Source organism: Octopus bimaculoides, chromosome 7 (assembly GCF_001194135.2).
Source record: "Octopus bimaculoides isolate UCB-OBI-ISO-001 chromosome 7, ASM119413v2, whole genome shotgun sequence".
NCBI lineage: Eukaryota > Metazoa > Mollusca > Cephalopoda > Octopoda > Octopodidae > Octopus > Octopus bimaculoides.
The window spans coordinates 24,198,146-24,223,416 of NC_068987.1; the positions used below are offsets into that span (position 1 = coordinate 24,198,146).

A 25,271-nucleotide genomic window follows, 5' to 3' on the forward strand; every position below is an offset into this window, starting at 1 on the left:
TGCGTTTTCTAATTTGATAAATTCTACGGACACAGAGGTGAACGAGTGATAGATAGATATATAGAGAGAGATAGATAGTGAGATAGACAGACAGACAGATAGATAGCTCCGGCTAGTCAGTAGCCAAAGAATCAACTCAAACCAGCAGTAACGTTCCTTGTCAGTTCTACTTTCACTTCTGACAGCTAATACCATGACAGTGCCTTATTTTTTAATTGGAAACTGATCAGGGTTGAGGTATTTAATGCTTCTTACTACGCACTGGAGAGCTAGTCATACTTATTCTAGATGATGGTGTTCAGGGAGCTAAGCAAAGACCTATTTTACACAATGGAATTTAGGGAGTTAAACAAACCCCCATTCAAGGCAATGAAGTTTAGGGAATTTGTCAAAACACTCAGTCTATGACATTTCGGGAGTTGAGCAAATAACCATTCTAGACAATGGAGTTTAGAGAGTTAGACAAAGACCCATTCTAAACAATAGAGTTTAGGAAGCTAACCAAACACTTCTAGATTCCATTAAGTCTAGGGAGCTGCTAGGTAAGCTGCTATTCTGTTTTAGTTACCTTGGTAAATATAGTATCGAAGATTACGTTTGTGATTAGGGCATAAACTAAAAATTTCGCTTTCAGACATTGTTTCATTCTACGTGTTCGATTCGGACCGACATTATCGAGATAACATTTCTAATTGAGAGATAAATATACTCAGCCAAACAGGAACGTGGGAAACTTATATTTAAACGCGTACTTCCCCCGGATAAAGCCGAACGACGCCAAATGCGATCCCCTTGCAAAGAGAATTTTTCAACTAATCTAGTCATTTATGTATTCCAAACTCTGAATAGCGGCTAAAACAAGCAAAATGATATAACCTAACAACCACTGATAAAAAGCAGATATTTCCCTATACATTCTTCGAGACATCCAAGTAACACAAGATGTAGTTAATGTAGATGGATATTTTACTTACATAACAATTAAGTCCCAATTTGATATACGTGGTCTCTAAAGTGGACAGGTAATTAATACGGTCAGTGATTGCTGTAAATAGACAACTGAATTTCAACGATAAAGCTTAAAGAAGTTAACATCGCTATTCCAGTTGATTCTCCTTACATACCAATTGCAAAGTACATTGACGAGATAAACAACACCAGCGAAGTCTATTTTGATTACACTAAACAATGTCAGGGGAGTTAACTCTACCATCACTAATAACTCACTAAATATATAAAGCTCTTCCATAAATAGTTGCTAACGTTAAGCCCAAAACGTATTAATGTGACTAAACTATTTGGAGAATCTCTAGCAAATTAATAAGGTTTCAGTCAATCTGAAGTGGAATAATTAACTTGGCATCCTAATTCAAAAAGAAAAGCAATCATTACCTCAAACGCTTTCGTAGAAACGGAACTAGAACTCTTTTATAGAAAAAGCAATTTGCATAAAATATTCAACACTATAATTAATTCTCTCTTTCTCACACACAGAGCAATGCCACTGTTAATTAAAAGAAATAAATAATTAAAAATATGAGGAAAGAACCTAAAGATAACGTAATGTCAAGTCATAATTCATATAATGCAGTATATTCCATTTCAATATATCAGGCGTTGCTTAATATGATTGATATGTGATTTTAATTATCCACAATTAATTATGAAAAAAAAACAAGGTATTTACGTAATCAGTGCTATCAAACAGGTTTTCTTTCATGTTTGATGTATTGAATAAGAATTAAGTGTAATTTCGTTTACAGATATATCTTAATGTTCCCTTTCAAAACATAATTCACTTGCAAATCTTTCTCTGATCTTAGAATAAACCTCAATCTTCACTCAGGTTTTTCAAATAGTCTTTTCTAAGGGAGAATTAATTTAAACTAAACTGAATATGTCACTATATTCTTAGAAATTCTATCAAATACAGCACAGTTTATTTAACTTAATATATTTATGAATAAAAGAACTTTTTAAAGGGTTAAAAGTTGACATTGTCAAATTAATGATAGGTGCAGGCGTGGCTGTGTGGTAAGAAGCTTGCTTCCCAACTTCATGGTTCTGGGTGGCAACTTGGGCAAGTATTTTCTACTATAACCTCGGACCAAACCAAGCCTTGTGACTGAATTTCGTAGATGGAAACTGAAAGAAACCTGTTGTGTGTGTGTATGAATAAACGCTTTAATCGGTCAAAACAACTTTATAACATTCCCATAATATCATAAATGGAACATAAATATATATTAAAAAGATCAGGGCATCCGATGGTAAGACCCAATAGTATAAAATATACATATATATATGAATACAATAGGTGATTTAAATGAAGTCGAATGAAGAAAAATATATGGATTAAATTAATGCATATTAAAAACGACTAAAAATTTAAGGCAATGAAACTAAAATAATATAAATATGAATAAAGGACAAAGCAATAATCAGAAAAGAGTCCATTCGAAATCCAGCTCTATGATAGTTTCAAAAGACGTCGCCACACTTCTTTAATGTAAAATTCATTAAACAAATCCAAAGGCAATGACCTTTTTGTCAGGAGAATATTCTCAAAAGTCTCACATTTCTGGTTGTCTATCAATCTATATTTTATACTATTGGGTTTTACCATTGGATGCCCTGATGTTTTTAATCTATATTTAGGTTCAATTTATGATATGGTGGCTGTCCAATTGCATGTTATTAAATGGAAAAACAGTTAGCATGAATCACCATAAGACATTTTTGTGTATAAATATATTGTTTATTCTGTGTTCACCTTTTGTGGTGGGAGCATGTAGTATGATACAAAAACATGTGTTCACATACAAAGAAAATGTTGATTTTTGCTTTTGCACTGAAAGAAGTAACATACAATATTTGTATTACAGTATGTATACATGTGTGTAATGAGAACACTCATTTTGAGAATGTGTGTGTGATAAAATATCTTCATTTACGAACAATATATCTTGTGTTGATGTGAATAGACATGTGAGTCGCACATGGGAGATTGCGCGTGGAGCTACAGAGAAGACATGTCTCTTTGAAACCTGGCAGGAACTGAGAGTTTCTACAGTGTAGTTCGGAATGAGGCTAGTGTCTCAGAACGAGGCTACTGTATCAAAGTGAGGCTAGACACCTCATCGATATATTTGTTTGCTGTGCAAGTCAATTCACATATTACTATGTAATATGTAGTTCTTCTACAATGATGATATGATCACAGTAGTACCAACTATAAGTATGCATGCACAGAAGGTAGTGTGATAATACTAAAGATATGTTACGGAAAAAGTGAGGATAATTTTTGACTTCCCCTTGTATGTGTATATATATATATACACATACATATAAATTTGACATGGGCAACTCTTTCTTGTCTTGGGATTCACGGTCAAATGGCTGGGTGGAATTGCATGAAAAATTATACAAATGTGTAGAATGATCCAGTGGTGATGCTAGGCTTTGTATTTTTTCATAGCTCCTATGGTTACTGAGATAATTTACTATAATAATACTCTTGTGTTTATGAATGAGAAAGGAAGGACTGATAGATGAATAAGGAAGGAAAGGGGTGATGTCATACTTGGTAGTGTGATGATGAAGGCTGTACGCTGAAAAAAAATAAATCAAACAGCATTTCAACTGTGTGAATATATATATGTAAAACGGGAGGTTATGTGAATGTGTGTGTATTTGTGTGTGTGTGTACGCGCGCAATGTAAGTGGGATGGTTCATCTTTATTCGCTTAGTATTTGGGTTTATTTTTCGATTTGGTTGAACCTTAGTGGTTTTTATTTTTTTGTTGGTCAGTTATTTTTAGCATATTGACAGAAAAACAACATTCTAAAATTGTTTTTTGACATAAGCGTGCCCAAACAAGTTGAATGCTTACACAGAACAGGTTTTACAGCTACATCATCCAAACCGACTGGATGAAACCAGGCTTAGCTGCTAGTATATATATACAGTTATATACACACATATATCTACATATGTATATGTGGTATATATGTTTCTTTGTGTGTTTCCTTGTTTTTACATCATGCAATAGTTGTAAACAAGTAACATCATTATACAAGCAGTGTCCTTAGTTTCCAATATTCTGTAAAAATTGCAAAGACATGGGAAATATTTCCCTGCTTGAGGGTTGTTAACATGAAAGGCATCCAGTCATACAAAATCTGCTTCAAGGAATTTCATCTGACCCATGCAAGGATGGAAAAGTGGATGTTAAAAAGACAAATAGATAGACATATAGATTGGAGTTCAAAGTAATAGTTCAATAGGTCTTTGTGAATCCATGCAGTGGACTCCATTATAAAATAATTTTCTCTATGTATTAAGTGTTGCCTTCTTTACACCAGAAACTGGAGATTCTAGCCTCCTACACTATTAACAAGTTTGATATTAGTTTATCAATTTATTTCTCAGCGAACACAGAACATAAACTTTAGAGTTAAATACAGTATAAAAACATACTGTAGAACAAAGCATGTAAAATAGCATTATCTGAATAGACTCATTACAGTACTCTTTCAAAGGACTACAAAATAAAGAAGGAAGACTAGTCAGTGTGAACTGTAGAAGTGAGCTGTGTTTGTTTTATTGTTTATTAGAGTTGAAATCCCTCAAATTTTTTAAGTTCAAGGTAAACCAAAGTTTTACAACCCAAATTACCAAATGCCTGGTTAAATATTTCAGTCAGGTTGAAGAACATAATAAACTGTTTGCAGTGCCATCTTTGCTTGTGTAGAAGAGTATACTGAGATAACGCTGCCTTTGGTTCATCAGTAGATCTATTCACAGATAATTAAATAGTCTTGATATGGTCTCATGTATACAATGTGCACAATCAATGCAAGATGAATTCAATTTATTGATAGTTTAATATGTACTCTAGTATATATTTTAGACCAATCATGTTAGCTGCAATTTTGAAATTTTGAAGAAAACAATAGGCACATTTGTCTACATCAAACGAAACAAAAGAGATAAAGAGATTATAAAGAAGTGAAGAGATACCGGTAGCATCTCTGACGACTGTAGTAGTTTTACAGCTTATTTCCAGTGTTTGTGATCAGCCAAAATATTTATCAGGCAAGGTTTAAAACAGATTATATCTCAATGCTATGGTTACCTCAAAATATGAAGATGTATATGATGAAATGAAATTCGACACTGACAGAATGCTTCACCACAAATTTCACTGTGATAAACTTTCTTCTGAATCACAACGATTAATATAGCTTCATATCTATCATCAGTTTATATAGAGTCAAATCTCACTTTGGATATGAAAATGGCTTGTTACAGGTAGTTTTTCCTATAGAAGGAAAATCAAATTCAACAATGCAAGTAAAGAGATTATTCATCACTTGAACATTGCTGCTACTGCATGCAGAGGCAAGTTGTTCCTAAACTGCAGTACATATTACAGCATGGTACACTGGGTTGAGAAGAATATAAACTGTTGACATCACAATCAGTTATTCCTACACAGCAGAACCTATTTCAGCTAGATGTATTTAGTTGAGAAAAGAATACAAACTGACATTGCCACTTGGTATGTGCTATGCTCTTCATTCAGCGATCCATACTTTACTCAGAGCTACAACTTCTGAGAATTTGAATGTATTTGTTTGTGATTTGAAATTCCATTTCAGTTTGTGGTTACTCATTCATGTGAACACGCTTATGGGAAGTTAAACTACCACTTTGAGTAAAAGTCTTATCACAAATATCACAATGGAAGGGTTTTTCACCAGTATGAACACGTATGTGATTAGTTAAGCTACAACTATGAGCAAAATCTTTACCACAGATATCACAGTGGTAAGGTTTTTCACCAGTATGAATACGTTTATGATCAAGCATACTACATTTGTGTAAAAATGCTCTACCACAGATATCACAATGGTAGGGTTTCTCACCACTATGAATACGCTTATGCTTATGCATAGTGCCTTTGCAAGAGAATGTTTTACCACAGATATCACAACAGTATGGTCTTTCACCAGTATGCATACGTTCATGTATAAGCATACCATCTTTCTGTGAGAAGGATTTACCACAAAACTCACAGTGGTATGGTTTCTCATCTGTGTGAACACGTTTGTGAAGATTTAGCTGATAACTTATTGAAAATGCTTTACCACAGATATCACAATGGAGTCGTTTCTCACCTGTGTGAACGCTTTTATGACTAATTAATTGTCCTCTCTCAGAGAATGCTTCACCACAGATATCACAGTGGTATGGTTTCTCACCTGTATGAATACGTTTATGTACAGACAAAAAGCCTTTAACCATGAACTTTTTACCACAAATATCACATCGATAACGCAGTGAACTTGTGTTAATAAATTTCTGTTCACTGATATTACTAAATGTTTTAGAAGACTTATCAGGTAGTTTTAATTTCTTTCCTGTATTTGTCAGTCTTTTATGAGATACACGAGTATTCTTGGAGAGGTTTTCACTCTCAACCTCACTCCCACACAGTTTATCTTCCATAATTTCTTTTTGCGCCAATATTTCAAAAAAGAAGCAGATATTAGACACTACAGAAAAACAGTTGTAGTATAATGTCAAATCTCCTCTAATATGACCACCACAACCCAGCCAGTATATTTCCAATCAACATAACAATTGTTAATTAAATCAAATCTTTTCGAGTAATCCAATCACAATTAGATAAACAATGTCACAAGCTTTCTTGATGATTATGTCATTCTGTAGTCTTCAAAATTTTGTATATATGTAAATATATTTTCTCTCAATGTCACCAGAAAATCTGAAATTAAAAAAAAAAAAAACATAATAGATAAGCAATAATGAACTAAAAAGACAGAAGTTACTTACAAGAAAATATTTACTGGTAGACATTAAAAATTAGTCTATTACCCACTTACCCACAAGAATGTTAGTGCTGTATCTCTAATTTAAAACTGAACTATATTTTGATAAGCTTCAGCCTACTCAAATATTGTTAACCCTTTTGATATCAACCTACTCACAATCTTCTTTTGTAAGCCTCTGATCTTCAAAAAGAACACTCTCTTTATTGTAGTTTGATTTCCTACACAAAAACACTTCAGCAACCTAGAACACAAAGAGAGATGTATCCCAAGACCATTATTCATTAAGCAAACCCTATTAAACTACTTTACACAATGTTACCTTATAAAATTAAACCAATCTACCACACACTAGTGTGTTAGCACTTATTTATCCTGTACCTCATGATTTACAGCACCTTCATAGGAAAAAGCTTTGAGTTGGTTGATTTAGTCTTACATTTAAGGAGAGAACTTTGTCCAACGACCAGTATGGTGTAGTGATTGTATTGCTTGGTTTCTTCCTTGACACTTTCGATTTGGTTATATTTTAGGGTGTAAAGTTTCTGGTTTTGTATCCAGCTTTGAAAGGAGCTTAATTCTTTCAATACCTTCTAGTCTAAGAACACTTCTGTTCTGTTACAATCTTCCTATTTTTCAGTGAGTTAAATTAAAGCCTTCCATCTAAATATCATGTTAATCTAGGTTTCATATACCAGCTTCATATTGACGATGTTATTTTTCAAAATTCTTCAGTGGTTAATAAGAGGAAGGGTATCCAGTAATAGCAAGCAAGCCAAAAATGGCATGTATGAGCAGTAACTTCAAATAGAAAATAATTCAAACCCTTGCTGACAGAGAAAGTAGATAATGATCTACAAGTTCATAAATATAATCCCAATACAAACTGATACAGTAACTTATTTACACAAAAGAAAAAATACGGCATCCAAACAAGTTTGATGCACCAAAAGAAAGAACGTAAAAAATGGAAAAGAGAGAAAAATTCTTCTGTCTTCCACAGACTAATATGTAGTGCCCACCCAAATTAAAACTATAAATATTAATAATTAGAATAACATTTAAATTCCATCTTAGTAATTTGGAAGTGACAAGGGCATTCATATATATAGTGTTTGGAGGGACATATTATCTGGTCGGATACCATGGTAGCTCTCAGTTATGTTCCAGGTTATGGCTAACCACATTGATGATGAACAAACCTCCATATTCTATATCATCATAATTATTGATTAATGATGATGATGGTATATAGCAATCATTTAGTGTATATTTTTGCAATGGAGTCAAGAGGTAAATGGCAAAATACATCAAAATGGTTAAATGACAGCATTTAAACATTTGAGAATCAGTGAAATAAAAGATTCCTCATTGCTGAAAAGACTTATAGTTATTTTGCCCTACATTATCCTAGAATGAACTGATATATAAAATATGTTGCAGAGGTTTGCTTGTACATCAAAAAATGACATTGTGCAATGTTTCCTGTTTTGCAAGGACGCTATGATGGACACACACACACGTAGATGGACGTATAAATTATGTGCTCACAAATTTCACTTTGCAAACATGTGGTTTTGGGTTCCATCCCACTGCATGGTACCTTGGGCAAGTTGCTTATACTACAGCCTCTGACTGATGAATGCCTCTTGAGTGAAATTTTGAGTAAACTGAAACTGTACAGAAATTCATCGTAAAGGGTTTTGTACATTGTTAGATGGCTAAAATGGTTCTTCCACGATGTTCATAAGTAATCGATCCTGTCACTAAACGCACGTATTTCGCTAACATTCTGTTAATTCCGTACACAATGATTTTTCCCCTCACCGAACATGTAACGAATCTCGTTCTATGCACGCGCGTACAACCGTGTGTGTGTGTGTGTGTGTGTGTACAGGCAGTTTAAGAGAAGAGAAAGATGATTCTGGTTAATTAAGTTTAAACTTTTTTCCTTCTTATTCTTAGTTTCGTGAACCATTTTATCACTTTCTGTCACATAAATCCTCACACAGCTATGCTGTCCTCAATCTATAAACCAAACCCTGACAGCAGAAAAATAAACAAAGCGACGTAACAGCCAATAGTTGGGTAAAACGCATTTTCCCTAAACATGTTTCAAGACATCTGGACAACAGATGTGCATAAGATGTATTTAATATAGGTAGGTATAACAATACTCACATGACAATGTAACCCCAATTTAAAATGTAGGTGTAGTAAAGCAGACAAGTGGTGCAAAAATTCAATAGACATTGATTTATTAAAAACCTCTAATGCTCACGACAAACCATGACTTCCTTCAAATAAAAAAAAAACTTCAAAGTGCCAGTGTGTATTTTTATAGTAAAATTCACCTTTTATACTGTTTGAAGACTGACTGGTGTTGTAAACAATAACATCAGTGGAAGAGTCTATTTTGATAGCCTTAAACAATATCAGGGGAGTTAACTCTACCATCATTAATAACTCAGTAAATTTATAAACCTCTTCTATGAACAGCTGCTAGCATTAAGCTAGAAATATATTAAGTGCTACGAAGATATTTGTAGCAAAGTATTAAGGTTTCAGTCAGTATGAAGTGGAATAATTTAACTTCGCATCCTAATTCAAGAAGGAAAACAATAAGTACCTCAGCCACATAGTAGAAACGGAACTAGAACTCTTTTATACAAAATGCATAAAATATCCACCAATATAATTAATTCTCTCTCTCTCTCTGAAATGTTACTGTTAATTAATGGTAGTAAATTATTAAAAGGTGAGGAAAGAGCTGAATGATAACATAATGTCAGGTTATAATTAAGATGATAGAGTTGTTGCGAGGGTTGGCTGATCTGAGGTGATGACTGGTTTAGTTGAATGAAAATATGTTTCTTGGGCACCATGAAGAAGTAACTAACAAGAAATATCTTGGAGTCTAAATTCCTGGTGAAGCCACATGTAAAAAGAAATTAGGACACGGCTAACCAAGACAAGAACGTCTATGGAAAAGCTTAATAACATCTGGAGCAGCGAAAGTGTCCCAAGGGATCTTTCTGAATTGACGGGCACCATTTGTTTTCTTAACGAAACATTTTCAAACTTGGGATAACTGGTAGAATGTGTCATATAAAACATTTTTTTCTCTTAGCCTTCTTAAGAAAAATTTCAATATTGCAAGTCATTGCAAGTTGTCGACAAAAAATTTTATCTGTTCTATAACACAAAATATACAAGTATACGACGTTTGAAAGTGTTTCGGTACCAAAAACACTACATAAAACATAAATGAAAAGTGGTGCCCGTCAATTCAGAAAGATCCCAAGTAAGTTATAAACAAGGTTACAGGCAGCGCTTATTTGGCCAATAGGCATTTTTGGTTGCGAAGCATGGACTCTGAACCAATTTGAAGAAAATATAATCGATGCGTTTGAAATGTGAAAGGATCATCGGACAAATGAATTGCTGTTAAAACAAGTAGGTGAAAGACGACAACTGAATATTGTGGAAAAAAAGAAAAAGCTCAACTGTTGTGGCTATATTCGAAGAAGCAGAGATCTGGAAAACATTAACGTTGAAGGAAGAGTAGAGATTAGTAGATCAAGAAGCAGGCAAAGAACGCAGTAGATGGACTATGTTAGCTGGTTGAACAAGGCAGCTGGAGAACACGCGTTTAATCGGGAAGATTTTCGTTGTAGTGTCTTCGATGCTCTGCAGACGTACGATATATGACGACGATTGCTCAATGTGACTGATATGCTTATGAACGTTTACACATTGTTTACAATTAGATCAAAGAAAGGGAGCTCACATGCATTTACACATATAAATAGGACAAACGTCTTTCACTCACAAAGTATTGGCCAACCCTTGGCTGTGATAGAGGACATAAGCCAACACCGTTCACACAGTGGTGGCAAATCCCAGACCAATCTTACCTTTAAAAATTCTATAGTCCTTTTAATAGGAAACTCCATTAAATTAAATTGAATATATCACTTTAGCGATACTGTGTAGTAAATAAAAGAGCAGGAGGAAAATATTATCAATTGTTGAAATGGCCCTTTATTTTCAAAGTTACAATGTAGAAGACAACTTCTTCGAGTTGTACACAAATTTGCAGTTTTGCTATCCATTCCGTATGTAGTTAACTTCAACTGTGGGTGACTGCTAGAAGACTAGTGGGAAAAGGAGTGAGAGAAAGAGTAAGTAAGTCTAACAAGTAGAGATGGAAAAAGTGTATAGTTCTTCGCATAAGGTACGTCTAGCTTGCCTACAAAAGTGTTAGGGGGCGATTGAGGTTTGCGTGGTGATCAAGGAAGGAGAGGACAGAGTTGTGTAAGCGACAAATATTGAGTAGGAGTAGGATAGTAACGTTAATACATATAGTTGTCATTCAGAGATACACATGTGCACGCTTTCAATCTCTTTCTCTGTCTCTCGCTTGCTTTCTCTCTGTCTCTCACTCTTTAACTGTTTCTCTCTCTCTCTCTCTCTCTGTGTAACACACACACTCATAAATCTATAGACAAGTATTTGACAACGTTTAAACTGGAAATAACCGAAGTATTTTACCATTTATGAACAGACGATAAAGGAGTTATCGTCTGCTAAATACAGATTTCTAAAGGGAAATCTCTATCACTTAGTATCTTATCCCTTTTCGTGTTGTAATTTTCCTTCGTGTTCTATTCACAAAACCATCTAAATCACTTTTCTTTTCACGAAGACGACGTTTCAAGTCAACATTGAAGGTGAAGTACCTTATTAATTTCGTTTTTATTATTTACAAAATTATAATTACTCATTCATCTATCTCAAAGTTAAAAATACAGATTTCTAAAAGGAAATCTCTATCACTTAGTATCTTATCCCTTTTCGTGTTCTAATTTTCCTTCGTGTTCTGTTCACAAAACCATCTAAAGTTTAAACTGAAGATGAAGTCCCTTACTGAATTTATTGAAAAATATTCAACAATATTAATTCACACCTTTAATAAAGTTATGGGTGATGGTAACTGTATGTTCAGAGCTCTGTCACTCTACCTCAAAAACAACAGAAACTACCGAACTCTTCCGGAAGAGTCCGTACGGTACATATGCAATAATTGGAAGTATTTTCATTCTTTTATTCCTAATAGTGCAATGCAGGAATACCAAGCATACATGAATAGGGATGGAACATACGACGGTAATGTTGAATTAGCTGCCATTAGTGGATTGTACGATATTGCAATTCAGGCTCATCACAAAAGTGACGATGAAATTCTTCTTCTTTTCATCATTTGTGGTCGAACATTTACAGAAAGGAAGATTTCAGTGTTATATAGTGGCAAAATTGATAACGGCCACTGTGATGGTCTCTTTCCCTTAAACAATCATGAGTATGAAAGAAATAAAATATCACAAGTCAGTATAAAAAGACAAAAGAATGAGAATTCAAACATTTGATATGAAAATTGTAGAAGAAAGTAAAAACCATCGGAAAGTTAGGTTGCAAAAAATGATGGGACATTAGAGGAGAACAAGAAGGTGAAAAAGATAGAGAAATAAGATTGCAGAGAAAGAAGGAAAATTATAGAAATAAAAAAAGTACAAGAACATAAAAAAAGACTAAGAAAGACGATTGCAAAAAAGGAGAGAAAAAGGTAGAATAAATAGAAAATGAGAGTAAATGCGACCAAAAAATACGACTAAAATGGAGAAAGCTTTTCAGGGAAAACCAGCAGAAGTATAGTCGATTTCAATGGCAAAGTGTAGCATTTAATTATGATACTAATCGTAATTATGCATCTGAAAAAATTGTCTCCTTGGGTTCTATGTGCAAGACATGTGAAAAGTGTAGTGCTAGGAATCATTAGGTATGTGCTGTTCTGAAGGTAAAGTCCATTTACCAATAATTGAGCCTCCAGAACTTATAAAACATCTTCAGAATCAATGTGTATGCGTGTGCGCGCGCATGTATATGTATGTACTTCTCCACTTTCTATGTTTTAAATACCAGATATTACAGTTCTGCAAATAAAAGGGTTTTTTTTGTTTTTTTTTTAAATTGCAAATGCTTATCACTTTTTATCCTGCTTAATTTTAAAGTTTTTATTATTTTGAAATGAAGAACACAAACATAGATGCTGAGCCAGTGACTAAACTAGTCGATTTGGCATGTTCATGGATAACAGACCGTTCAGCTCTGTAAAACCTTATATGTTCCTGAGAAACAGACTGAATCATACCGACTCTAGATTTCGGTGAGATATACAATATCTTATGTTTTCTGTTGATAAAGCCGATAAAAGAGGTATTGAATCTGGTATATATGCCTTTATAAAGACTACCAAAAACAACTGCATGTCTATAAGCAAGTTTAAAAGACGGCTTGATGATAATGACAGGCAACTAGAGGGAAGTTGAAATATGATGATGGCCAATGTCCGTGGTTCCAAGCAATTTTGGTCTAGAAAATGTTCAGGATTGATGGCTATGGAAGAAAAATATGGCCCGGCCCTCTTGTTCCTAACTTTGTCTTATGCAGAGTACTTTTGGCCGGATCTGCGTGAATTTTTGGAAACGTTGAACGCAGATGGACCAAACATTACTACAAAGCGCAACAATGAGCTGTATGCTGTTGTGGCAGTTAGTGAGCATTTCCACCATCGATTTGCCACCTTTATGAGAGAGGTCATTAGGCACAAAAACAGTCCTTTCGGCCTGGTCGAGCACTTCTTTCAGAGATTGGTATACCAGATGAGAGGTGCACATGTTCACATGAGACTGTGGATTAAAGGTGGCCCGTTTATGGACAGAGACTACAACCTTCATGTTGCGTGTGCTCTGTATTGGCCAGTTAATTAGGCAGCCGCTGTCAGGGGAGGTAACTGCACCTATAGAGGCCCCTTTTCCCTAGACCGGAAGTGGTTGAATAAGAGTAATGTAGGCGGAGTATGTATGCGCTAGGAGGGCACAGATGAATGAAACATGGCAAACCAGTTGTATGGATAACTGAAAAAAAAAAAAAAACACAATGCCAGTAGGTACAAGGGAAAACGTTCAGCAAAGAAAGGTGTCCAATCAAATAGAACAAAGTATATCGCCTATATGGGCGATCTTTCGGTACGAGTCCTAAATATCGGCCTTTTCCCTGTTTCTCTCCAACACTTTTTACGGAAAAGGCCGATCTTTGGTAAAGATCGCCAAAGACACTTTTTACAGAAAAGGCCGATATTTAGGACTCGTACCAAAAGATCGCCAAAATGGCCTTTATCAAGGGTCAAATATAGATTACCCATTCTTTGGCTACCAACCTCTCACCTAACATTCACCTCTCACCTAACATTCACCTAACTTTATGAAATATAATATCGAAATAGCCATTGGCAATGCACAGCGATATGAAAATATTTTTGAATTCTATAAAGTGGTCGCAGAGTTACTTCCCCTGTTTGATGTTAGGTTCTCCCGTTTAAATCCTTTAGCTTTGGTTTTCAGCAGATACGCTATTGAATTATACACACACTCTGCATGGTAATTAACAATACAAACATAGTAGTGTTAATGGAAAGAGTATTATTTACAAAAAAATAACGGTTCATCGTAAACGCTCTGCTGAAGCTGTCAATGTTATTTTGGATTTTCAAGTCTCAACATCTGAGAACATTTTCAATATTTCGCATGTGAACTGCTTTTTATGTAAGTATAATTAAAATATCCATCAAAAACTTGTACATTTCGTTCTTTGATTTAATCAATAACATAACATGATATATGGTTCAACAAAGATAAGACATTTTACGAAAATACGGAAGCTACATTTTTTTAAAATTTCGTCATCATTATGCATTATTAATTAATTATCACTAAGTTAACCGTTGTGTGTCTGTTGGCATAATTGTGAAGCTAGGGAACTAACAGTGGGGTGGGTGGCCTAATTGTCATTTAGTTTTATTCTCTACATAATTTGACTTCCGGTGTCAAAGTTGCAACGGTCTAATGGCATTGGTAACGTATCAACTAAAACCTTCCCCTCAATATTTGTAGGCTTGCGTTATTATATAAGAAACTGTTATTGTCGAGATATCCAATAAAAGTCCAAAAAGTGTCCAAAATGTTTTTTTGTTTTCTTATCCATCAAAAAACTGACAACTGTCGCAAATGTAAATAGTGTTAAATAGGTTTCCAATATTCTTTACTTTCTATTTTGATTGTGCGCAGTGGTTCTCAACTATTTTGTTACGTATGGAACCCTTTGATGGCACTGTCATGGTATTAGCTGTCAGAAGTGAAAGTAGAACTGACAAGGAACGTTACTGCTGGTTTGAGTTGATTCTTTGGCTACTGACTAGCCGGAGCTATCTATCTGTCTATCTCACTATCTATCTATCTCTCTATATCTATCTATCTATCTATCACTCGTTCACCTCTGTGTCCGTAGAATTTATCAAATTAGAAAACGCAAATTTAATATAAAAATATATTTTCTGAAATTGCAAATTATTTAAAATATAAAAATATAATTTTCAACAGAGAGAATTTATCAAAATAGAAAACAAATGAAGTTTGAAGTTTAAAAATAATAGGATCGACCACTCACGACTAGCTAGCGCGGACGCGCGACTGCGCGTTTTCAAACGCATGGATATAGGTGTCGAATTTGTTCCAATAACTTTCGAGTGATAGATAGAGACAGACAGACAGACAGACAGACAGATAGCTCGCTCCGGCCAGTCATGGTATTAGCTGTCAGTAGCCAAAGAATCAACTCAAACCAGCAGTAACGTTCCTTGTCAGATTTTTCTACTTTCACTTCTGACAACTAATACCATGACAGTGCCCCCTTTGATTACTACTTCAGTCTGGTGGACCCCGTAGCCATTCGGTGTTTAAAAACTAGTTTTATAGATACTTTTTTTCAAAATAACTATTTTGTTTTCCACACGCTCACTTGTGTAGGTTGAACTATGTAAAACATTCGAGAAAGAAATCTAGCTGTTTCCTCCAATAAATACAGCTAAAACAATTTTTTTCGTGTAACTTTAACATTCTACTGTGGGTTCCCAATTTGCTATTTTGTTGTGTGAACCCCAGTTGAGAATAACTGTTCTAACCCCAGTCTAAAAGGTTTCCAGAAACAACATTTTAGTTAACATTGTTTATACCTTCCCCTAATCTTCAGAGGATACGAAGGGATGTTCCCTTTGTCTTCATATGTTTTTTAATCCTAGACACCTAAACCGGGATATAACCCGTTCCCCGATATGGCAACTTCATTAAATCCTTTAACTACATTACTTTGTACATTCGTGGCGATTATTTCTTAAACTAATGCAATAAGACACACAAAACCCGATACGATGAAAATAATAGGCGATTTTTTTAATGCTAACTACCACCATCATTGGTATGCTAAATCCCTTTATATTTCTACTTTCTTCATCACTAAGAAGTTTCTATCTGTCCACTGGAGAAGATAACAAATTTGGAAGATTCAACAATATTTTTGATAAAATGTAGAAACTGATGCTCCTCTGTAGAGAGGCATCAGTTCCCATATGTCATATGTGCACACTGACATTGCATATCCAGCGGAGCATGCTTGCTTCATTTCTTTCACGCTTTCACATAGAGAATAGTAATTTTAAACAAGATACTGTTACAAGGCAGAGAAGATACTTTATTCTTGCTACAGACAACTTCTTATGCCTTTTAGAACCAGTCATCAAAGCCAAATGCATAACAAAGATGGACAATTTTGTCTGCTCTTGTGTGTACCAGACCCTTTAAACTCTTTGCTAGCATGGAAAGATGTAAAACAAGGATGATGATGTAGTGGTTGTTTGCTTGATGGTCGATTCAAGACTATACTTTTTAATTATTTTTTCCTGTTATTTAAATATCTTTAATATCTTTTACTGTCTCTATATTTCAGAGTATCTAGTGACATTGATATAAGAATTGTTTGCCTAGAATACAGCAAGTAATTTGTGAAGAATCTTAGAAGACTAAAGAATGGTGTTGTGAAGATGAGATGTGACTACATATAACCTTGATCAAATTGCTGTGAAGTCAATATAAGGAGTTTTTACCCGAGACTTTTTTCACAAAGCTACAAAACTTCATTAATTTATGTGTAATGCTTTTGATGTATGGATATATATTTGGAGCTTATTTGGATCAGCTGTTATTTATTTCAAGTTATGCAATTGAGCCTTTGATATCTGTCAAAATAGCTTTTTTAATGTAACTGTTAGCTTTAAGAAACTACCATGAAAGAGTTATTTTTGTTTTGCTATACAAACTTTGTTAAATGTTTCTATTTCATTTAAGAAGAAATAGCTTCAATATTTCACTGGGAAATTCTATGGAATTTGTTTCTTTTTTTTTTTTAGACATTGCAAAATAAGAATTATCATTGTATTTTTAGTACATTGGAACAAATAATGGAAGAGAGATTGTGTGAGGGTCAGGATTATGGAGAGACACTGCTTGAAACTAGTGATTTATCTCATCAGATACAAGTAGATACAGAAAAGTCATACACCTATAACACCTTTGGAGAGACTTTCATCAAAAGTAGTGACATCATTGAACATAAATTACATCACACAATTTCAAAACTCTACCTTTGTGATGTTTGTGGGAAAAGATTCACTACAAACAGTTCTTTATCTTTACATAAACGTACTCATACAGGTGAGAAACCATACAATTGTAATATTTGTGGTAAAACGTTCTCTTATAGTGGTATTCTAACATGCCATAAACGAATTCATACAGGTGAGAAACCATACCATTGTGACAAGTGTGGAAAAACATTTGCTCGGAATGATCATTTAACCATTCACAAACGCGTTCATGCTGATGAGAAACCATACCATTGTGATATCTGTGGAAAAACATTTTCTCATGATAGTCACTTAACTATTCACAAGCATGTACACACTAGTGAAAAACCATACAATTGTGATATTTGTGGTAAAACATTTCCTTACAGGGGTAAATTGACAAGCCACAAACGTATCCACAGTGGTGAGAAACCATACCATTGTGATACTTGTGGTAAAACATTTTCACACAATGGTGACTTGACTGTTCACAAACGAGTTCACACAGGTGAAAAACCATACCATTGTGATGTCTGTGATGAAACGTTTTATCGGAGTAGTAAGTTAACTGTTCACAAACGTGTTCACACAGGAGAAAAACCATATCACTGTGATATCTGTGGTAAAACATTCTCTGACAATAGAGATTTAACTCGTCATATCCGTATTCACACAGGGGAAAAACCATACCACTGTGATATTTGTGGTAAAACATTCTCTCAGAATGGTAGCTTAAATATTCATCAACGTGTTCACACAGGTGAGAAACCGTACCACTGTGATATCTGTGATAAAACATTCTCCCATAACGGTAGTTTAACTGTTCACAAACGAATACACACCGGAGAGAAACCATATAGCTGTTATATCTGCAGTAAAACATTCTCTGATAATCGAGATTTAACTCGTCATATCCGCATTCACACAGGTGAAAAACCATACAACTGTAATATTTGTGGTAAAACATTCTCTCAGAATAGTAATTTAACTATTCACAAACGTGCTTGTGTAAATGACAAATCACATCACTGAGATATTTTGGGGTAAAACAGCCATGTGTGAAACTCCATCACTCTTTAATCTCTTTACAAACATTGTTACAAAATGATGGACTTTTGTGTTGATTTCAACATATGAGCATCCAGTTGTTTGATCAACTGGATAACCTACTCATTGAAATGGTGCACAAAGAGACTGAATATTCCCATGCCTGCATCCATTACAAAATAATCCTCAATGAGTGCACATTAGGATTATTGTTGGAGAATATTCACTTAGGTATTTTTTATAAACTTTTGTTGTAAAATATTTTTGGATAAGGCTGTGATTATCTACAACTTATATGTCTATAATAATGAGTTAATAATGTTAACATGCTGTATGTTTATTGTTGTTTACTATTAATATAATTTAATTGATAATTATTTTATTTATTGTAATCTAAGTGTTTTCTTGTTACTGTTCTCCTTTTTTGTTCCTTCAACTTTGCTGTAACCCATTTAAAAAAAATTATATATAATAAATAATGACAACAAATTAAATTGAAGTTGTTGGAGTTGATTAAATGAGGTGAGTTTTGTAGATACAGTTTCCTGGATACACTTCCCTGGGTATGTATATTCCATGCACATTACTACTCTGAGTTTCGAAAGAAAGCCTTCTAGTTTCAATCTAGCCCATAACTGGTCAAAACTTATTCTAATGACCACATCATCTGTGGATACTCAAGAGGCTAGCACTGCTCACTTATTAGATGAAGTATGTTTTACATATATGAATGTAAAATGATTTTTAGGGTTGATGTCATTATTAGAGGACATCTCAAAGCATGTTAAATCAATGTACAGGAGTCTTCACCAAAATCTTCAACATGCTTTTCATATAATTATTATTACATGCATCAAACTAGGGACTGTTGTCACAGTACTTTAGTAATTACTTGTAATTGTTCAACTCTCATTGTGATCATTACAAAGCATCATTGCTTATTGTGTTATATTGGCAAAGATATCCTAGATTATTGACTGGGGAGTATCACCAATTAGAATGGAGTTTTTACTTGCTCTTATAGCAAATGATGGTCTGTGTGCCTCGTTCCATGAATTGAGAATATTAATTGGTTTACGAATACTTGGAATTTGATATTTTTGATATCATCCTGATTACTTTATACACCTTTATGCTGACTGATCTGAATGTTGCATTATTGATGTTTTTATTAACAAACAGACCTCATTATTCATCCACAATCTTGTTGGAAAATATGTGGGTACCTGTTGGAACTTCAGTTCCACCTATTTCTCCAGGGCAATTGAAGTTATGAAAATGTTAGAAAGAATTGATGAGATAGTCTTTCAAAAGATTGTTCAACAGCATCTTCAGAAAAAATGTAAATTAACAAACCAAATTTCTGGTGTATCATGCTGCTGTTCCAACCTTGCTTATGGAAATGGTTTTTCTCAATCTTTAGGAATAGCTGAAATCAACAGCATTGAAATCACCATCAACAAAAATCAGTTTACATAGACAGGTTATGTACACTAAATGAGCAACAGCAGGCCTCCCCATTAAATCTTTTACAGTAAACTCAGCACCAGCAAAAGACCTTGCAAGTGCCCTCTGTGATGTTATATAAAGATTAACTCAAACTATGAAGAAGACTAACATCCACTTCAAAACTGAGGAAGTACAAGTAGCAGATTACAAATTCTGACATCAAATTATCTCAACTGCTACAGAACTGTTTGAAGAACATCATCACAGAAATAAAGGTGGAAAATCTGTCAATCCCAATCATGTCTTATTTTGCCTGCAAAGTGCAGCTTATATGAATGCCTGTTTCATCAAGAGATTGGTTTTCTCACTCAGCAAAAGTAACAGCACAACAAATAAGAAAGGAAAAGCAGAAATAAAATTTCTGAAACAAAGATAGCTGCCAATGACAATGACTCACATCATAATATATAGGTTTTGTATCAGGCTACCATATTTCTACTCTTACTCCTTTTGTAGTGCCACTCATCACCTCAACCCATTACTTTCTTCTCAAACTCACATTTCACATTGGCCATGTTGTCACTTTTGTTCATCATTTACTACATTCACTTCTAACTCAATCTCTAAACATCCGTCACTCTCCTCTCACATGCTTTCAAACTTATATACCCACCCTTCCCAATCCTCTGACCCTATTCTCTCTTCTAATCACTTTCTTGTACCCTCTTTATCTCTCTCTCCAGCTACTCCCACACAACCTTATATAATGTTGGGTAGCCCTGTATCTCCTCTGCAGCAAGACACCTATTCATGTCCCTCTGTCATACTTTAACCTAGGCATGGAAGTGAATAGTCCATGTCTTGTTGGGAATGTGCATGCTGAAATGTTTGGATGAGATGTTAGATAAATGAACTTTTACACACATGCATATGCAAATGCATACATATACACACATACAAGTGGAGGAACTAACAAACCATTGCACTCAACACATTAAGTTAGAGTTGTGTTTCATAACTGATAAGATGTTGGTGTCAGCAATCTGTTAGATTTGACAGTTAACACATGACAAAATAAATGTTTTTTGGGTGTCAGATTACATATCAATTTGTGTGTTGACCATGACTGTATGATACAAATATAGCTGGTATTAGTAGGTCACAGTGATAGCATACTGAAGAGGAAATAATCTTGCTGCAGGCAAAAAGAGATACTATACCCTGAAATTGTGCATGGGCCAGTTGGCACTAGGGTGGGGTTTTCAGATTATCTGTGTCCTACAGTTTCAAGTTCATTAACAGGGTATATCTTTGGAGACAACAATAGGACAGATCATTTTTCCTGCTGATACATATTCAGGTTGTTGCAGATTATAGTTTCACACAGAGATGGCCACTGTGAACATTGGGTAAGGAGGGCCTCAGTCAAGGGTACTCCATGTGATGTTTGGGAAGTTATTTCCAAGGTTTCAGAGTCTCCAGACAAATACATGACAGGGGGATGCAGTTTCCTGTATCCCTACTCCTGAAGAATTACATGTTTTGCATATATATATATGTGTGTGTATATATAATATATCAGTGGTATGCAAGTCATGCACACTGTAAGCCATAAATAAATTAAAAATATAAATTATCTCCAGCAACATTGAAAAGTTGTCAAAATCATTGGCGACTTCATTGCTGAAGCCCTTTCTGATCTCATTTCTCACCCCATTAAAAATATGTTTGAAGGTTATGACATTTCAAAAATGCATGTAACATTCTCTCTTTGTCCTCCTCTCTCTTTCTCTTGATACTGCACTCTCTGCTGTCATCTTCATAACTGATGTCACTAAACAATCAACTGACCTGGTGTTTCATCATTTGACCTCAAGTGAAACATGTGGAAAAGCACCAAATTTAAAAATAGAAGCAGTTTAGTCTCTCACAAAGATATTTTAACTCCTCTGCAGAGTGGTCCTTTCCTACATAGAAAAGAATTAACATACCAAAAAAATACAAGAGAAATACTTTCAGGGTTGACTCTTATGTCAAATGAAAAAAAGTTTACTCCAACAACTAATTAAAATTGAATTAATTCATAAAGGAGTTTAATAAATAATTGGGTGTTTTTTAACATCTTTTTAAAAATTTTATATGTACTAAACAGCAATCCTCATGGCCATATCATGAAATGGTTTGTCTTCTGTATTGATAAAAGCAAAATTCTGTCTGTCCATCTGAGACCCCTGTTTCTCAGTCTACATAGTCAGGAATCAGGATGATCCTGGTACTGAAAATCTGCCCTTCATTTAATTCTTGAACATTCAGCATTAGGATCTGATTTCAAAGCAGTTGGGTTGCTATTTGTAGCAGGTAAAGTGACTACAAGAGGGTTCAGTGTTGTAGTATTACTAAGATAGGAGAACAAGAATTACCTTCCTTAGCTTAAAGTTTTACTAAGGAATTTAGCGGATCCTTTATCTTTTTCAGTCATAAAACTGTGACCATGTTGGGGCACTGCCTTGAAGAATTTTAATTGAACAAATTGACACCAGTTCTTTCTTTTTTATTGGCCTCTTTCACCGAACTGCTAAGTTATGTGAATGCAAACAGACCACCAGTTATTGACTGGTGGTGGGGAACAAACACAGACACAAAGCCACACACACATACATACATATACATTATATATGTATAAATATATATATATATATATATATATATATATATATATATATATATATATATATATATATATATATATATATATATCTCATCATCATCATCATCGTTTAACGTCTGCTTTCCATGCTAGCATGGGTTGGACGATTTGACTGAGGACTGGTGAAACCAGATGGCTACACCAGGCTCCAATCTGATTTGGCAGAGTTTCTAATGCCAACCACTCTGAGAGTGTAGTGGGTGCTTTTACGTGCCACCAGCACGAAGGCCAGTCAGGCGGTACTGGCAACGGCCACGCTTGAAATGGTGTATTTTACATGCCACCTGCACAGGAGCCAGTCCAGCGGCACTGGCAATGATCTTGCTCAAATGTCTTTTCACGTTGGTAACGATCACGCTGGTGCTATGTACATGCCACCAGCATGGAAGCCAGACAGCTGCTCTGGCAACGACCACGCTCAGACGGTGCTCTTTGTGCTCCACTGGTACAGGTGCCATCACGATATATATATATATATATATATCTTCTATAATAATAACTACTGAGTTTCTTAACTCTTTGAATCCTCTTGGAATGCCTTCTCACAAACTGACATTGAAGAAAGGATCTCCAATCATACTTTTGAGAAATCTGGATCTCTCAAAGCTGTGCAATAGAACATGACTAATTGTCAGGCAAATGCATCCACATCTTTTGGAAGCAACAATCCTCACTGAGCAAGGAAAGGGAGAAAATGTGTTAATACTCCTTACATCAGAGTATTTAAAAAGTAACACATGTACACAAGTCTGTATGGTTAGAAAGAGAGATGCATATTGCCTCAGTTGGTGTGTATTGCCTTAGGCAAGACAATATGGTTTTAAATGATCACAATGTACCTCCACATTCAATATCCATGTTTTCATCTCCAACATTTCTTTTCATCCACTGATTTTATTTACATCACATTAAGGCAATCTAATCAGCCAAATGTTTCACACTGGTTTAATTTAAACTCACATTGTAAAAGGACAACTATGCATTGCCTAACATTTTCAATTCTGACTTTTATGTATATACAATATATTTAAGATACACTTAAATAGATACTTTCGGTGGCAGAGCTAACCTGTTGCCCAGTTTAACACCACATAGCCTTTGGTTGTTTTTAACAGAACCCATTCTGTTACAATCTTCAGTGTTTATAACCGCTGTGCATCTGCCACACACAAAAACTATCTTCCTGGGTAACCTTCTTTGATATTGCTGCACCGTTTATGTGTCCATAACTTACACCAGGTACATCGTATGAAGTTTCTACCCATGCCTTTTCTACAGATTGAGCAGGACCATCTACCTGAAGAAGTTTGTGATTTGTCAGCGTTCCTAATTATTAATACTTTGGTTTTTGCTAAGTTAACCCTAAAGCCCTTCGATTCTAGACCTTGCTTCCACACCCTAGACTTCATTTTTAGTTCTGGTGGTGACTCAGCTATTAGAGCAAGATCATCAGCATAGAGGAGCTCCCAGGGGAAGCCTGTCTTAAATTCCTCTGTTATTGCCTGGAGGACTATGATGAATAAGAGGGGGCTGAGGACTGGTCCTTAGTGAACCCCTACTTCTACCTGGAATTTTTCATTATAGTCATTACCAACCCTCATCTTACTGACAGTATCTGTGTACATGGCTTGTACAGCTCTTACCAACGACTCGTCTATCTAAAGTTTCTGCACTGACCACCAGATAAGGGATCGGGAGACCCTGTCAAATGCTTTCTCCAAGTCAACAAAAGCCAAGTACAGAGGTTTATCTTTGGCTAGATATTTTTCCTGCAGTTGCCTTAACAGAAATATAGCATCAGTGGGGCTTCTGCTTGGCACAAAACCAAACTGCATCTCATCTAGGCAAATGTTATGAACATTTCCCTTCCTCCTTTGAATAAATCATTATAAAAAGACATGAGATATTTAAAGTAGCAGAATTTATACCAATACAATTTTCTGTCTTCCTTCATGACTGGGGTAGATATTGACTGAGTTACCTAAACTCTGTCATTATTTTTACTGCTTATCAATGTAATCTTGCCTTTAAGAAAGAACAATACATTTTTGTATATCGGATACAAGATACATTCATATATATATATATATATATTTATATATATATATATATATATCAAGACACATGTGCTTGTCCCTGTATCATACGTTAACCTTCCAAACCTGGCATAAAGAAACTTTCTCCTCTCAAATACACTCCTACTCTGTCAAAGGGATTTTTCCTGTTCCTTTCTTTGCTTTGCAAGTTACTTGATGATCTCACTAATGCTAGTGTCACAGAAAAATAAAAGTACACACTATAAAGTGGTTGGCATTAAAAAGGGTATCCAGCTGTAAAAACCATGCCATAACTGAAATTAGGGCCTGGCACAGCTCTGCAGCTTGTTGGATCCTGTCAAACCATCCAACCCAAGCCAGCATGGATAACAGACATTAAATAATGATGATATATATACACACACACACACCAGAGATGGCAAACCTGATATGTGTGTCATTGCCAACATAAGTGAAGCTTTTAAGTGACATGTAAAGGGCTTTAAAAAAAATCATACTGCAGTATCATATAAAATGTGTTTCAATAAGCATTTACCTAAAACTACATATATATATATATATATATATATATATATAT

The 25,271-nt window shown here is 34.8% G+C and overlaps 3 protein-coding genes across 8 annotated transcripts in view; 1 reads left to right on the top strand and 2 right to left on the bottom strand.

Moving 5' to 3' along the window:
- LOC106881331 (zinc finger protein OZF) overlaps positions 1–1,412 on the bottom strand; it is a 5,474-nt gene extending 4,062 nt beyond the window's left edge. Inside the window, exon 1 of one of the 3 annotated variants that reach the window (XR_008264576.1) lies at positions 975–1,368. The gene's annotated coding sequence lies outside the window, so the exon portion shown is untranslated. The other 2 variants (XM_052969360.1, XM_014931681.2) reach the window with 2 other exon arrangements.
- Positions 1,413–4,569: 3,157 nt separating this feature from the next.
- On the bottom strand, positions 4,570–15,490 carry LOC106881338 (zinc finger protein 239-like). Of its 4 annotated transcripts, none has more exons than XM_052969362.1 (2): positions 15,424–15,490; positions 4,570–6,794 (listed from the first exon to the last, which is right to left on the bottom strand). In XM_052969362.1, the coding sequence occupies exon 2, from the start codon at positions 6,512–6,514 to the stop codon at positions 5,672–5,674; it is 843 nt and encodes a 280-aa protein (XP_052825322.1). In that variant the 5' UTR covers positions 6,515–6,794; positions 15,424–15,490; the 3' UTR covers positions 4,570–5,671. The 4 variants fall into 4 exon arrangements, with proteins under 4 accessions (XP_052825322.1, XP_014787180.1, XP_014787179.1 ...); XM_014931694.2 differs by lacking the exon at positions 15,424–15,490 and adding an exon at positions 9,213–10,559; XM_014931693.2 differs by lacking the exon at positions 15,424–15,490 and adding an exon at positions 9,040–10,559.
- LOC128248342 (zinc finger protein ZFP2-like) lies at positions 13,474–18,975 on the top strand. The gene is made up of 2 exons (XM_052969361.1): positions 13,474–14,522; positions 16,759–18,975. The coding sequence occupies exon 2, from the start codon at positions 17,270–17,272 to the stop codon at positions 18,464–18,466; it is 1,197 nt and encodes a 398-aa protein (XP_052825321.1). The 5' UTR covers positions 13,474–14,522; positions 16,759–17,269; the 3' UTR covers positions 18,467–18,975.
- Positions 18,976–25,271: the final 6,296 nt, after the last annotated feature.